Source organism: Ursus arctos, unplaced genomic scaffold (genome assembly GCF_023065955.2).
Source record: "Ursus arctos isolate Adak ecotype North America unplaced genomic scaffold, UrsArc2.0 scaffold_17, whole genome shotgun sequence".
In the NCBI taxonomy this organism is placed as follows: domain Eukaryota; kingdom Metazoa; phylum Chordata; class Mammalia; order Carnivora; family Ursidae; genus Ursus; species Ursus arctos.
In genome coordinates, this window is record NW_026622841.1 from 38,753,772 (window position 1) to 38,770,324 (window position 16,553).

At 37.8% G+C, this 16,553-nt stretch overlaps 1 protein-coding gene across 1 annotated transcript in view; it reads left to right on the top strand.

The window, feature by feature from the left end:
- Window positions 1-795: 795 nt before the first annotated feature.
- The window catches only part of TRAPPC8 (trafficking protein particle complex subunit 8), an 85,609-nt gene continuing 69,851 nt past the window's right edge, over window positions 796-16,553 (top strand). Inside the window, exons 1-2 of the mRNA XM_026496150.4 lie at window positions 796-1,359; window positions 8,423-8,617. Coding sequence (XP_026351935.1) covers window positions 1,203-1,359; window positions 8,423-8,617 — 352 coding nt within the window. The 5' untranslated portion in view covers window positions 796-1,202. The remainder of the gene's footprint in view (window positions 1,360-8,422; window positions 8,618-16,553) is intronic.

Below are 16,553 nucleotides of genomic sequence, written 5' to 3' on the forward strand. Positions count from 1 at the left end.
AAGCAATTCCGTGACAGGGTAGTAGAATCCCTTTCATTCCCTTCTACTTAGGTAAAGGAACAATCTATAAAAAGGAACGCTAAGAACGAAAGCCAATTTAGGACTCCATTTGGTAAGGAATTACTGGCTTCCCGCACCTCCATGGCTACGAAGAAAACCTCCCAACATAGTGAAATAAAGGACGCGGCTGCGGACGAAAGACTCAGACGTTTGCAAGCACACTCTCCCTGCAACCAACAAAAACGCAGTAGCTCAAGTTTTCCCTTACACACGTGTTAACTGCAGCACCCACAAGAGCACACATTTCTGCTCACTGGTTGAGTCCACGTTCGTGTGGTAGTCCGTTTCTAAAAGCATGGCTGTGTTCAAGCGATACCAGGTCTGTTCAGGCCGGCGCCACGGGAACCACTCTTCACGAGCAGGTGCCCCTTGCTGTTCTGGGAGCTCTGGAAGCAGAGGGAACAGTCACATTATTTACCTATTGTTTTTAGGGAGAGCCTTTGGAGAAGGCTCGCGCGTAAGGCGAGCGAGCGCCTTCAACACTGGGACAGCACGGATCTCGAACGCTGACCTCTACGCTCGCCCCTAGCACCTCTCCCGCCTTTGACAAAGGCCCGCCTGAGAACTAGGCCTAAAGTCGCGCGTCTCCGGTTTGGCTCCGCCCACCACGCTGGTAGCCCCGCCCCTCCACTCCCCGTAGGGGTCCGCCCATCGCTCCATTTCCGGCGCCAGCCTTCCCACCGGCCTCCGTCGCTCTTCACTTCCCTCTCCTCGGCTCTTTCCTCCCGCCCCCATCGCCTCCTTTAATTCCGTCACGTGAGGGGCGAGCGCGGGGCCTGCCGGGACGGGTACTGCCGGTGGGTCAGGGTTCGGCCTCAATATGGCGGTTCCGGTCGGGCAGTGACCAAGGTTTTGCCGTCGGGAGGATTAACTGGCGATTGTCGGCGTCTCCACCTATCTGGGTGGAATGCGAGGACGCCGAGGCGAGCCTTGAGGAGCGGCGGTGCCGGGGAGGGGTCGGTGCTGTGTGCCCGGGAGCCGAGGCAGCGGCGTCTGTTCCTTGTATTGGTCTCAAGGCTTCAGTGCGGGGCCCCGCCCGGCCGGGCTAGGCCGGCGGGCGGCGGCAGTAGCTGCTGCAGCCGCAGGATCGGCCTCTGAGAGTGGGCCGGAGGGCGGGCGCCGCCGCTGCTTGTGCCGCGGCGATGGCCCAGTGTGTACAATCAGTGCAGGAGCTAATCCCGGACTCCTTCGTCCCCTGTGTCGCCGCTCTCTGCAGCGACGAAGCCGAGCGACTCACTCGTCTCAATCACCTTAGCTTCGCGGAGTTGCTTAAGCCCTTCTCTCGCCTCACTTCGGAGGGTATGTGGTCTCCTCCCTTTTTCACTGTGCTCCCTCGAAGCCGGGCCGGGAGAAGAAGTTGGGAGCGGGCAGGGAAGAAAAGGGCGATGTTTACATCTTGGAGCCGGTAGAGTGGCGTCTGGGGCTGGGGCTCCGCGGTGTCTCCGGTTGCGGCTGGGGGAGGGGCCATGAGTGAGGTTGTCAAGACAGCGCGGTCCTGACCTCCAGTTTCTCTGGGCACTTTCCTTCCCGGGACAAGCCGGGCTGCTCGGTAATCCGTGTAAAGAAAAACATGAGCCCCAGAGAAGGGCGTTGAGACGGTTTTCAACCGCCATAGGGAGGGAATTAGGAAGTTGCAAGGTGGGTAAGGGTAGGAAGATGCTGCCTCTTAAACTGCTGAGGTCTTAGTAAAGAAGACGAATCATTTTCCTCTGGGTGTTAAACTGGACTTTCAAAGTTGTCTTGAATATTACATTCTTCGGGTAATGGGGCCTGCTGTCTCTTTCTAAGCTTCTGTTTGGTTATGTTATGTATTTTCTTTGAAAATATAAACAGAAGGTATATAATATTTTATTTAACCTCTTCCGAAAAAAATGTTACGAAAATAATAACTTGTAATAGCCTTTTGCTTGATGGACGCGGAAGTAAGGACACGTTGTAATTAATCTAAATAGTTGGAGTTGAATAGCTTTATAGACATGGAAAAGTCCTAAAATTTAGTTTTTCAGATAAAAGTTTAATTAACAGGAGAAATGTGTCTTTTATTTAAGAGCTACCTGTTTTCTCTACCTTTAGATTTTTTATTAGGGAGAAATAAGCATAATAAAACTCCCGAGTATTTAACCAATAATATATCTGCCTTTGTGAACAGAACATAAAGTATAGGTGAAGTTCTTTGTTAAGGTCTGTATAAAATGAAGGGTTCTTTAACAAGGCTGTGTCAAGCGAACTATGATGTTTATTTGGTTATGATGATTTCTCCACAAATAGTGCTGTGCCATAAATGTATGTATTTACATGCCACAGGTGTGTATTCTTTGGGAGAAAAGCTCCATAAGTTCACTTTATTATTTAAAGGAGAGCAGGAGCTGTCCAAAAAAAGCCTGGGAACTCTTGGATTTCTTGTACCCTAGCTATCAATCTCAGCTCTTCCAGTGTTATAGTAAATCAACAAGAACAACAAAGTGCCCTACATTCTTAAAGTCTTTTAAGAAAATGTGAGAATATGTTTGACTTTGATGTGTATGCCCTTTCCTGCTTTAATAAAGAATAATAATGCTAATACCTGATACCTGCTGTATTTAGCTTTTCTCTTTTAGTTCTCATTGAATCCTATGAGGTAGCTAACTTATCGCCATTTTAAATTTGAGGACATTGAGGCATGGAGATGTTAACTTGTCCCCAGTCTTCCATGTGGGAAAGATTTAAAAACAGGCAGTGTGACTCAAGGTGTTCTTAAATCATCTTATCTCTTGGCAGTCGGATTGTGTATTCACACTAGAGAGCAGTGCTATCCAGTAGAAATATAATGGGAGTCACATACACAATTTTAAATTATTTAGTAGTCACATTATTAAAAAAAGTAAAAAAACAGGTGAAATTAGTTTTAATATTTCCAAATTGTTATAATATTTCCAAAACGTTAACATTTCAACATGTAGTCAGTATAAAACGTCTTTGTATTTTACATTCTTTTTCTGTTGCCAAGTCTTTGAACTTTGGTGTGCATTTAGACATTTCTATGATATATAATTTAGTTTGGACTAGACATTTCAATTGCCCAATGGCCACATCTGGCTTCTGCCTTCTGCATTGAATGGTGCAGTCAGTAGGGGCTCACTTCAATATTCTGATTTTCTTCTGTAAACTGCAGAAGATATCGGGAAGAAATATAATGAATTGAACTTTCATGGTTAAGTAGAGAGTTGGTGGAAAGGAAAAGTGCCAGCATTCCCTATTGAGCAGGGGGATGAGGTTAGAATTGCATGGGCAAAAGGTATAAAATGATTGAGGAACAGTGAGGAACCTGTCCCTTTCATAGTACAGGATAGTAAGGGAAGGTGCCTAGGTAAGGGAAGGTCTTGAATTCTAGGAAAGGGATTTTGGGTTTCATATCTAATGGTTAAGTGTGCAGCAGTCATAGATTCTTGAGCAAGGATCAAATTGGAGAGATTAGAATTGTTTGGTTTATAAGGGTAAATAGGAGTTGAAAACCATTTCAAAGTTTAAGGTGATAAGGGTATAGACTGGTGGTGGCATTAGAAATTCAGTGAAAAGAATTTAATTTTTCTGTGGTTTAATTTTTTTGCTGGTAAATAAATTTGGGGGTTCTTTGCCATCCAGAAAAGGCTACTTTTTTTTTTTTTTTCTGGTGTCAAGTGTGGGGATTCCTTGAAGGTAGCTTATCTTTAGGCAGTGAGGCATGAGAATATAACTTCAGGCACATAATTTAAGAATACAACTAACCAAAACAGCTAAAATTTCCTTAGAAGGAGAAAAGAATGTTAAAAAAAATGGTTGGACTCCATTTCTGGCCTGTGGGTATTTGAGGTCAAAACTTGCTTTGACTACTGAGGTATCAATGTACACTGTTGAGTTATTTCCAGGGGACTTTTTTTTTTTTTTAGATGTCAGTAGAGAAAACATGGTTTAAAGCTGTACTGAGGGAGGGTTGAGAAAACAAATTTGAATACCATGCTTGTATAGAGCCTTAAAAATAGAGTTTAGACTTGATGTATTAGGCAGTGGGGAGCCATTCTAGATTCCTTGGATACATTTTTTTAAACCCGACAGGTATTTCTTTATATTAAGTAATGGTGATTATATATATTTTTATGATCATTATGCTAGATATATGTTTGAGACTTAATATATATTCATCATTTCAACACAAAGTTTGTAATCTTAATACTGCTTGAGAAATTTCCACTGGCCATCCATTTCAAAGAGTAGTGGTGGTGGTATTACTTAACCAAACCTCACTGTTTTTGCTGTCATACTGATAGTTCTTCAGTAATTCTAAGCAGTGTTTCAACACATTTAGACATTTATAAGACTTAAGAAAATTTCACTTAAACACCAACTTTTGGAAGAATTTGGTTTTTACTTTGAAAAGGTATATATTATTATTTTTAAATGGATTAAATTTATTTAAGGGTTTAAAAAGAACAGGATGTAATTTTTATGTAAATCTTGAATAATTTCTGAAGGACCTTTGAAGGGTACTTACTGCCTCTAGGTTTCTTTTAAAAGTATTTCATCAAAAAAATATTTAATCAGTCATAACTACGTCAAGTACCAGACTGGATAAATTCAAGTCAAGTTTTCAAAATTTAGATATATATGTTGTTTGTGTCATTTTTGTGCAAGTTATTTTTTTCCAGCAATTGAGATTTGCTTTATACAGTAAAATTTCTTGTTCTAGGTAAAAACATAAAAGATATCATTATTTCATTTTTCAAAATATATTCCATAGAACACCCAATGTGTTATATGTTCTCAGAAAATGAATTTTGTGATCAAGTAAGTTTCCTTCAGATAGATGTATTTGGGAGAATTACAGTGTCATTTAGCACATTAAAGGTTCTGGGAAGATCTAGTGTAAAGAGACCTTTAAAAACCTTGATCCTATATTTCTCAAATTTATTTGAACCTGGAATTGATTTTTCTAAAACAACTCTTAACTAGCTTGAAGAAAGAGTATTCCATGGAACTGCACATACTGGGAAATGTTACTTCGTAATAACAGTATTCAAGAAATTGTATTTATGTGGTAACCTATAAAAGTAAGACAGTGGTAGAGCTGAATTTCATTTTGAAATTGAGATGTTATGTGATATATAAAGTCTGCTTTGTGACGTTGTACTCTTAATGAAGCCAAGCTTTTGAATTTTTTGTGTGTGATTTTTAAAGACCATTTCTCTTAATCATTCTTAGTTCTTATCTTCCTCTTTATTAGTTTTATGATATTCCTGTGTTTTACTTACCTATTGTTGGATAACAGATTACTCCAAAATTTAGCTCCTTGGGAAGAAAAAATAAAGCATTTATCTCTCAGTTTCTCAGGAATCTGGGAGTGGCTTAGCTGAGTGGTTCTGGCTCAGTGTCTCTCTTACGGTTGCAGTGGAACTGTCGCCAGAGACTATAGTCATCAGGGGCTGGAGGATCAAGCTCACTCATGTGGTTGTTGGCAAGTCTCATTTCCTCACTAGATGTTGTCCTGAGACTTCTCTTTTGTGCCATGTAGGCCTCTCCACAGGCTCCCTGAGTGTCCCCATGGGGAGTCAGTTAGATTCTCTCAAAGGGAGTGATGAAAGAGAGAACCCGAGATAGGAGCTATATTCTTGTAAGGTTATTTCAGAAGTAATATATCCTTGCTTTTGCTGTGTTCTGTTGGTCACATATGCCAACCCTGGGAGGTGGGAAGGGACTACACAAGAGTATATATAACACAAAATATGGCATCACTGGGGACTATTTCGGAAGCTGGCTGCCACATCTGAACTCATTTCTGGATTTATTAGTAGGATTACCTAGTAAATTAGTAGGATTACCTAATAAACTACCTCTGAACATAGGGCAAAACTAGAATGTGTGTGTGTGTGGTTTTTTTTAAAGTAACCTTTACTTTAAGTGTGTGGCTCTAACTCACAACCCCCACTCCCCAGACAAAAGTCAGGTGCTCTACATACTGAGCCAGGCAGGTATCCCTAGAATGTCTTTTTTGTGTGTCAACACTTAGGAATACTAAAAGATAATTAGCAAATTTAAAATTTCGAGAGATGTTTAATACACACATGGCTACTTATTTGACAATTATAGACCAACTTTAGGGAGAATACTTAAACATTATGTTCTTAAAATATCAGAAAAACAACACAGTATTTTCATATTTTTCATTTTCTCTATTTCATAGACTAGGTGGGAAGTTTAATTAGGGAGAGAGGCTTGTGTGTGTTTATTTAAATTAGAAAACAATGAAGAATTCAGAGAAGTGAATTTCCTATCACCTACCTTCCCACTACGCAAAACCAACTAATATTAATCTTCTTCTCATATTTACATTATATTTTTTCCTTTCCTTTAACAAGAAATCACACATTATACATTTGAAGTCCCCTTTCCTACCTTTCTTTCTTTTATTGTGGGCAGTCATTATAATGGAATTTGCATGTATACTTCCTGTATATGTATTTATTCTTACAATACAAGTGCACATATTTATACCATATATACTATTTCTAAAAGATTGTCTTATGTTTGTTAATTAAAAATTTAGATGTCAACAGAGAAGACACCTAGGATTTAGGAAGACATTTGATGTAACTTTATTTAAAATGTAGGCAGGCCTGAGCTTAAAAGCTTGGTATAAAGATCCTCCCATGAGAAAAAAGTGTTGACTTTTTATGGGTAGGTACCCAGAGCCAGTTTTCCAAGTCTCCTCTTATTTGTGTATGATGATCCATGCCGTACTTGAAATAGCGTATGTGGTACCTGCCGCTCTCATCAGTTCTTGAGTGCCTAACTGTGTAGTTATGTATATGGCAGGTGTGGTACTTAGTGCTTTACATTTACTGTCTCATCTAACAGTAGCTCGTCTAAATTCTTAGAAAATAACTCTGTGAAGTAGGCATGAATTTACATGCTCAGATGAGGAAATTGAAGCATAGACAAGTTAAAAAGTTGTTTAGGATAACCCAGTTAACATGTGGTGGGTTAGGATTTAAAGAAAGCCTGACTCTGAAAGTTGAGTTCTTAATCACTATGATGGACTGCTTTTAATATTGTTATGGAAACTAATCATCTTGTCCGATTATATTTATGTGAAAAAATTTGCTCACATTTCCTCCTGTGCACCGTAGATACTCTTCTTGCTACAGCCTCCTACAAATCTATTTTCACCTGAAGTTTTGAACCACTGGTTATAAATCCTATAGGCTGAGGCAAGGCCTATACCAGGGTAGAGGAGTCTGGAGGTATTGCGGTGGAAGAAGGGATCTGGGTGTTGTGGGGGTTTTTTGTATTTTTTTTTAATAGACTTTATTTTTTAGAGCAGTTTTAGCTTCATAGCGAAATTGAATGGAGAATACAGAGTTTCCATATACCTCGTGTTCTAGCACATGCACAGCCTCCCCACTATCAATATCCTGCACCAGGGTGGCCACTGACTTTTTTTGATGGTGGAATAGGGCTGAGAATGCAGGCAGTACTCTAGGAGAAGAAGAGTAAGCCCAAATGCAGCGCTTGATTTCCCTTTCTTCCCTTTTACTGTTTTCAGCATTGATACCACAGATCTCATAGGTCATACTGCCCTGCACTGGCCTGAGGGTGAGGTGAAAATTAGGGGTTTGGTATGGATGGGGATTGGTCCCTGGCAAGTCCAAACATAGGGGGAAGGAAAGGACCTACAAATAGAAAAGTTGTGAGCAGTAGTAGCACTGTGGGAGGTTAGACTGTCTAGCTAGCCCTTTTGGTATATAAGGAAGGGTTCTAAGTCAGTTGTATTTCTGGAAGACTATTCCAGTTGGAATTTCTGGTCTGTCTTTCCTTTCTTTCTTTCTTTCTTTCTTTCTTTCTTTCTTTCTTTCTTTCTTTCAGATTTTATTTATTTGACAGAGAGAGCACAAGCAGGGGACGTAGCAGGGAGAGGGACAAGCAGGCTCCCCGCTGAGCAGAGAGCCTGATGTGGGGCTCCATCCCAGGACCCTGGGATCTTGACCTGAGCCAAAGGCAGATGCTCAACCTACTGAGCAACCCAGGCACCCCCTCTCTTTTTAAAATATTTTTATTTTTATTTATTTTTTTATTAGAGAAAGAGCACCAGCAGGGGGGAGGGGCTGAGGGAGAGGGAGCTCCCCACTGAGCAGGGAATTGGATGTGGGACTTGATCCCAGGACCCCAGGATCATGACCTGAGCTGAAGGCAGAGGGCAGATGCTTAACCGACTGAGTCACCCAGGTGCCCCCTCTGGTTTCTAATTTGAGCATTCTTTTTGTGAAGTAATAACGCAATTGTTTTATTGTTGTTATAATTGGGTTATGCATTGTGTAGAATTAATTTCAAGTTTTTTTCCTTTTTTTTAAAGTTCATATGAGAGATCCTAATAATCAGCTTCATGTAATCAAAAATTTGAAGATAGCAGTAAGCAACATTATCACCCAACCACCTCAGCCTGGAGCCATTCGGAAGCTTTTGAATGATGTTGTTTCTGGCAGTCAGCCTGCGGAAGGATTAGTAGCTAATGTGATTACAGCAGGAGATTATGACCTCAACATCAGTGGTATGTAATAAGTTTTATTATTTAAGTGAACTTTTCTTCTGTTAGCAAAAGCAGTTCTGTATCTTGGAAATATCCAACAAACACTTAAATGCCTGCTAGGTTCTAGGGGATGGGAATACAGTTGTGGAAAAAACAGTCCTTTTATGGAGGTTATAGTCAAGTAGGCAGCCAGCTATGAATTACATGATTTCATTTTATTTTTTTATAATGAAAATGTTTTTATAGGTCTCATTGTAAAGTTAATAGAAAGCTACATGAGGTCAGGAACTTTGGCTCTTTATTTTCTTTCCAGGGCTTAACGTAATGTCTAAAAACATATGCATAATAAATATATCTCGAATGGAAGAACTGACAGTAGTCAAAAAACAGCGTGTTCTTTTGTGACATAAGTAATAATAAAGAGCATTAAGTTTATTTTACTTTTTATTAAGCCTAGTGTTAAGTTGAAGACATTTTTATAATATATGAGTAAATATTTAATCTTTTTAAGTGCTTATTAATCTGATTTAAATGATAAATGTCTTCTTAATAAGATTAGTAGGTGAAATATATTAATATGTTAAATGAGTTAGCAGTGTTTGGTGTGACTCTTTTCTAGTATTAAAAAGACGTACTAGAGTCAAGGAATAGACTTTTAGAGGGGAAAAGATTAAAAGTACATCATCAGGATATTTCAGCAACCTAATAAAATAATCTTTTTAGGTGGGTACAATTTATAATTTAATATTTTAACACCTAATTGCATATTTAAAGATTTCCTTAAACATTCAAAGAGAATTTAAGTGATATGCTTTAGGTCATAAAGTCAGTTGGTTGCACCCGTATAGTTAGAAATGTTTGTAGAATTATTTTGTTTAGATGTCTTTCTATGTTATTAGCTTTAATTCCAGCAAAAAGTTAATTTGATTATTTTAAGTTTAGAATATTATGGTTATCTTTTACACATTAAAAGACTCTGAATTTCAGGTTATGTATTCTGAACAGTTCCTGGCATAATATGTTTAACACGAGACAAAATTTGGATATTTCTGGGAGTAGGTGTTGGAATTTAAACTGTTGTTTCCCTGTTGTCATGGGAAATACATGTTGAAACATGAAGGACAATAAATGCCAGAGTGTCCAAGTTTTTATACTACTGTAGTCATTAGTTAATCGTATAATTTGAGTAAGTCACTTATTCGACTTGGTTTCATTTCTTGATAACAAGGGAATTTGTTTTGATTCTTTCTTAAGGCTTTCCTAGAACTTTAATCCTGTGATTTGATTTCATAGGGTCTTTAACACTTTTGTTATTCATGCAACAAATATTTATTGATTTCCTACTATATGCCTTGCATTGCAATAATAGAGATGAATAAGACATTATATGAGTTCATAATCTGATGGGGAGATACACATGTAAGTCAGTAATCATAATACATTCTAATTTATAATACTTTATAATCATAATACATTATAACAGGGATGTGGCATATCTGATATGCCACAATGCTAAGGGGGCACAGAGTGGGATTAACTATCATATTTAAAAACAAAAATATCTTTTTTATACTGTAAATACCTTCCTAACCTCCAAAGCCCACAATACCTTTTACTTTTAAAAAATTTATCAGGGGTGCCTGGGTGGCACAGCGGTTAAGCGTCTGCCTTCGGCTCAGGGCGTGATCCTGGCGTTGTGGGATCGAGCCCCACATCAGGCTACTCTGCTATGAGCCTGCTTCTTCCTCTCCCACTCCCCCTGGTTGTGTTTCCTCTCTCGCTGGCTGTCTCTATCTCTGTCAAATAAATAAATAAAATCTTAAAAATAATTAAAAAAAAATTATCAAAATGATTTGTGCACATAGATAAAATGCTGAAAAGGAGTACAAGGAAAAACCATGATGTGTTCCCTGAGTCTCTGTCCTACCAATTCTTCTTCTTCTTTTTTTTTTTTTTTAAAGATTTTATGTATTTATTTCACAGAGAGAAGGAGAGAGCACAAGCAGGGGGAGCTGCAGGAAGAGGGAGAGGGAGAAGCAGGCTTCCCGCTGAGCAGAGACCCAGACTCCGGGCTGGATCCCAGGACTCTGGGATCATGACTTGATCTAAAGGCAGACATTTAACCAATTGAGCCACCCAGGTGCCCCGCCCCCCCCCCCCCAATTCTTTTAGTGGTTTCCTCTGGTATTTAGTGAAGTGTTTTTTGTTTTGTTTTTAAGATTATTTATTTTAGAGAGAAAGAGAGGGCGAGCAAGAGAAGGGGCAGAGGGGGAGGGGGAGAGAGAATCTCAAGCAGGTTCCATACCTAGTGTAGAGCCCAGTGTGGTGCTTGATGCAGGGCTTGATCTCACAACCCTGAGAGCATGACCTGAGCCGAAATCAAGCATTAGATGCTTAACTGACTGAGCCACCCAAGTGTCCCTTTGTTTAGTGTTTTTAGGTAATATCTCTATATGGCTATCTATGACTTAATCAATTTTAAATTTTATTAGTTGATTTCTATTCTAATTGATGAAGATTTAGCTTAATTATTCCCTCTTCTCCCTTCCCCATCTTCTTAATGTAGTTTTTATAATTTTTGGTTAATATTCACTGTTTATAATATTAAGATTAAATATTATTCACTTCTTCATTTTAGAGCCAAATACTGGGCTCAGTTTGTTCTTATACATCATTTTGTTTTTTTAGAACTTAGTACTTGCCTTTTTTTTTTTTTTTTTTTTTAAAGTATGCTCTAGGCCCAACGTGGGGCTTGGACTTAGACCCTGAGATCAAGAGTCACATGCTCTACAAACTGAGCCAGCCAGGTACCCATAATTATTATTTATGAGAGAGAGAGAGAGAGAGGGAGCACAAGCAGGGAGAGCAGCAGAAAGAGGGAGAGGGAGAAACAGGCTTCCTGCTGAGCAGAGAGCCCAGTATGGGGCTGGATCCCAGGACCCTGAGATCATGACCTGAGCTAAAGCAGATGCTTAACTGAGCTATCCAGGCGCCCTTGTTTATTCTTTAATATTTTCTCCTAAGTTTTTACTTAAGAGCAAAAAGCATAAAGAGCACTTTAATATAGTGGCAATTATTTTAAAAATGGCTAGTAGAAGAGAGGAACTTAGTGTTCTAGTTTTTCTAGTATCTTGAACTCTTTTGCTATTTTCCATCATCCTAGGAATTATTTATCAATTACACCCAACTACAAGAAAGTGGAAGAATGGTGAAATTGTATAGAAGGATGTTGCAGTAGTGAAATAAGTCACTTTTATTTTATCATCCTTTAGTTTTTAATTTCACATTGCCCAAAATACTGTGTTTTCCTTTAAGAAGGTATAAAAGAAATCTGGAACACATCATCTTTGTAATCTGTCTTTGTCTTCATTTTTTTTTCTTTCATTGAGCATAGTTGAGTATTGAGGATTTTTTATTTTTAATCCAAATTGGCAACAGAAAGAAAATAGACTATGGTAAACACATTTTTTTTTGGTTAATAGGCAAATCAGAAGGTGAATACAGTGAAACAGTAATATTCTAGACTAATGCTGCCCAGTAGAAATATATGAGCCACTTACATCATTTTCAATATTTTGTAATACAGTAAAGAATGTAAAATGAGGGGCACCTGGCTGGCTCAGTGGAAGAGCATGGGACTCTTGATCTCGGGGTTGTGGGTTCAAGCTCCGTGTTGGGTATAGAGATTACTAAGAAAATTAAACCAAAAAAAGAATGTAAAAAGAAACAGGTGAAATTAATTTTAATATATTTTATTTAACTCAACATGTACAAAATATTATCTCAACATGTAATCCGTGTAAAATTCTTTTTTTGGTACTATCTGAAATCTTACATATATTTTATACCTACAGCACATCTCAATTCAGAAAAGCCACATTTCAGTTGTCATATGTGGCTAATGGCTACTGACCTTCATGGACAACCTAGTGTTAAACTCTAATGACAATGATGGAATTGATCAGGAATTTTAAAATATACAGAAATCCCAGTCAGTGAGTCTTGAGATGACAGTATCCAATACAGATTTTCTCAAGCTCAAGAATAAGTGAGCAATATATGTCTAAGAACAAAAAAGAAATATAGTATTTTCATCTAGCTAGTCAGTAATTTAACAGGAAGGATTTCACACAGTATGTTGAGACAAGAACCTAGACCATTCTCTTTTGTTAAAGGACATGTGACAGTATTCTTTCATCCTATATGATGTTCGTATAACAAAATTACCTGGTATAGTTTGTATGTGGACAAATGCTGAAGGCAGATAGGCAGGTAGGTGCGTGTATGAAGGAGATTGAAAGTGATTAGGTGATGTAGAAATGAAAAAGTCATTGGGTTTATTGATCATTTTGTTTGTTATTTAGAGGTCTAAAAATGAAGATGTTTTGTAGTGGTGGAGCAAATAAAATGACATTTTTCTCTTCACCAAAATTATGAGCCATCAAAGTTTTTGAGAGTGTTGCATCTTGACTATGCAAGTGTAAGAAGGAACAGAAGTAATGATAAACTGGACTTAGAGATGTATTTGACTCTGGAATCAGTGTTTACATGATGGATGTGTTCCAGGTTAATGAATGACCATTGAACAGTTAGTTGTATTTAAGGGACATTGTGTAACTGAGGCATGTGTGTCTTTATTTATTTATTTATTTATTTATTTATTTAAAGATTTTATTTATTTATTTGACAGAGAGAGGCAGCCAGAAAGGGAACACAAGCAGGGGGAGGGGCAGAGGGAGAGGGAGAAGCAGGCTTCCTGATGAGCAGGGAGCCGGATGTGGGGGGGGGGGCGGGAGGGGGGTTAGATCCCAGAACGCTGGGATCATGACCTGAGCCAAAGGCAGATGCCTAACGACTGAGCTGCCCAGGCGCCCCTGCGTGTGTGTCTTTAAATCAGGAAAGCTGGGAATACAAATTTGAGTTTGCTACATTTAAACTCTTACTAAAATTTCTAATAATGTTGTGTTTTGTTTTGTTAACTGTGCCTTTATTCATAATCCTGCAAATAAAAGTAAAATAAAAATACAGTAAAATATCAAGGATCAATTAGGTTTGATGATAAGTGACAATGACTATTTTTTTCTTGATATACTAAGGGTTAAAAGGAGTATAGTTTAAAAGAGGACAATTTACTTAAAAAAATCTCCCACTGTGGTGTCAGAGAAGCTTAAAATTTAAAAATTGGGCATAAATAAACATCTCTTTAGAGTATTTTGATTTTTTGCTGATTTTTTCTGAAAAGACTTGAAATAGTCTCCTCAAAATAGTTCTCAAGGGAGTTGTTGAAATAGAAGAAGTTAATATTTCTTAATTATTCATGTTATTTAAAGTTTTTTAATGATTTGAAAAATGCTAATAAATTTTACATCATAGTTCCAGTTTTAGTTTGTTATAGCTTTCTTGTTCTAAGAGCCTTGAATTAAGCCATGTTTTCTCATAATCTCAGTGACTAGTGTCAAATATTTTTGACCTTGAGGCTATACCTTTATTGAATTAAATAATTATACGACATCTAATTATTTCATTTTTTCCCTTGAATATTTTCATTCTGAAAATACGTTTTAGTGTATTTACAACAGTTTAAAGTTGTATAGTCATAAGTGCCAATGTTATTTGGAATTTGTTAATATTTATTAGTGCTTTTGTTAATTTTGAATAGTGATTTTGCTGGCAATATCAGCTTTTGTGAATTGTTAGGAAGGGAAAAATGTAATTTACAGATGATGTTTATATGATTTTATTTAGGATATCCAGTGTTTTTCTCTTACAGATTTGGGGTTAGTAAGTATTTTTGGTTTTAATACAACAAGGTCCAGAGTTTCTCTAGGTCTGTAGCTCATTGTTGGCAACCTTTGATAGATATGTATTGGGCACACGAATAACTGTGTCCCAAGTTACTAAGAAGGGAAGAAAGAAGAGACAGAGAAAGCTGCATTTTGTGAGTGTGGGTGGAGGATAGAGTATTACGTTTTTCAGCTCTTAGCTTCCTCCTTTACCCTTCCTTGCCAAGACAAAGTACATTCTGCATAGAAAAATTTTAACTGGTAGGATAACATGGTTGCTGTTTCAATTTCATATGAACATGTGGCAATGGAAAAGGGGTATGAGCAAAATGCTGATTTCATTTCAAAATAGTACAAGATAATTTTTAAGGAGAAAGAATTGTCACTAAGTGTTGAAGTCTTTTGTTAACAAAAATCTTTTAACCTATCATTTTTCCCATTTTCTGCAAAAGTATCATTTGAGAAAGCAAAAAAGGGAAGGATGCTGTTGATTTATTGGCATGTAGAAAAACTGAAGGAGGACTTCTTAATTAGCCCCTCAAGAAAACATGTGGCTAAAGGGAAAACTTACCGTATCAGCCTAAATGTGACCTATCTGAAGGATAAAACCCACTTCTATATATATTTTTAAAATTTTCTTTCAATCCTATAACCTTAGCTGAGTACCTGGTATCTTCTTGCACCAGTATTTAGAAAATATTATTTCAGCCATTGTGTATGTATGTGTCCGTCCTCCTTCCCTTCCTTCCTTTCTTTAAATTGACTCCATGACCAGCATGGAACGGAGCTTAAACTCACCACCCCAAGATTAAGACCTTAGCTGAGATCAAGAGTCAGATGTTTAACAGACTGAGGCACCCAGGTGCCCCTGCTTTTTTCTTTCTGATTAGATTAGATTTTTACTTATGTAGACATTTATATAGTTTCAAAGTCAAAACTATAGAACAAAGTACATTCACGGAGGGCTAGCTTTTATCCTGTCCCCTTTCTTCTCTTCTCTCTTCTTCCTTTATACATAATTGAATTCATTAAATTTATCTTTCTGTTGTTTCTCTTTGGCAGTGTAAGCAAATATGTGTGTGGCTGTATATTTTCTTCCCTTTCTTAGACAAAAATGCATACTTTTCAGCTGTTGCCTTTTTTCACTTAAAAATATATCCTGGGGGTGCCTGCGTGGCTCTGTCAGTTGAGCTTCCAATTCTTGATTTTGGCTCAGGTCATGACCTCAGGGTCGTGAGGTGGAGCCCCCAGTTGGGGTCCATGCTCAGGGTGTAGTCTGCTTGGGATTCCCTCTCCCTCTTCCCCTCTCTGCTCTGCGCATGCCCCCCCCCCAAATAAAAATAAATAAAATCTCCATATATATATATATATATATATATATATATATATATGTATGTATTTTTAAGATTTCATTTGTACACACACACACACACACACACACACACACACGTACCCCATCCTGGAGAACACCTCATAGTAATGTATAAAGATTTCCCCCCTTCTTTTACAGCTGCATGGTGCATCCATTTAATGGATATGCTGTATTTTATTTTACCAGTCCCCTCCTGATGGGCAATATGGGCTTTCTAGTCTTTTATTACAATAGTGTTACAGTGAATAGCCATTTTGGAAGATTTGTTTATCTAGAATTCTTCAACCTCATCATGAAACAAACACCTTTTGATATATCTACAACTTACCTATTGTTTGTTAAATTGAAGCAGCAGTGAAACAGCAAAGTAACTAGAAAAATAATCAAAGTAGATAGAGAACATCATTTCCCCTTATCGGTGAAGATTCCTTCCTATTTGATTAAATTTTCTTGTCCTTGGCTGAGTGAAAATATACATTAATTTTCTAGACAGACTAATTTTCACTGACTTGGGGGGAAGACTGGTTGGTTAGAAAATTGGTTTTGTAAAAAAAAAAAAAAAAAAAAGAAAATTGGTTTTGTAACAGAGACTAGTATTGTCATTTATTCTCTAATTTTTGCCACTTTTCATATAGATTATAGTATTTCTGGGAATGCTTTTTCTCTTACAGCAATGAACATGAAATGGTTACAGTGATAGCGCTCCTAAATAATATATGGGTTATTCTCATAAGGTATTTGTTGGAGCAAACATTTTTTATATATATATGACACCAGATTAGATATTACTGTTTGGTTAAGA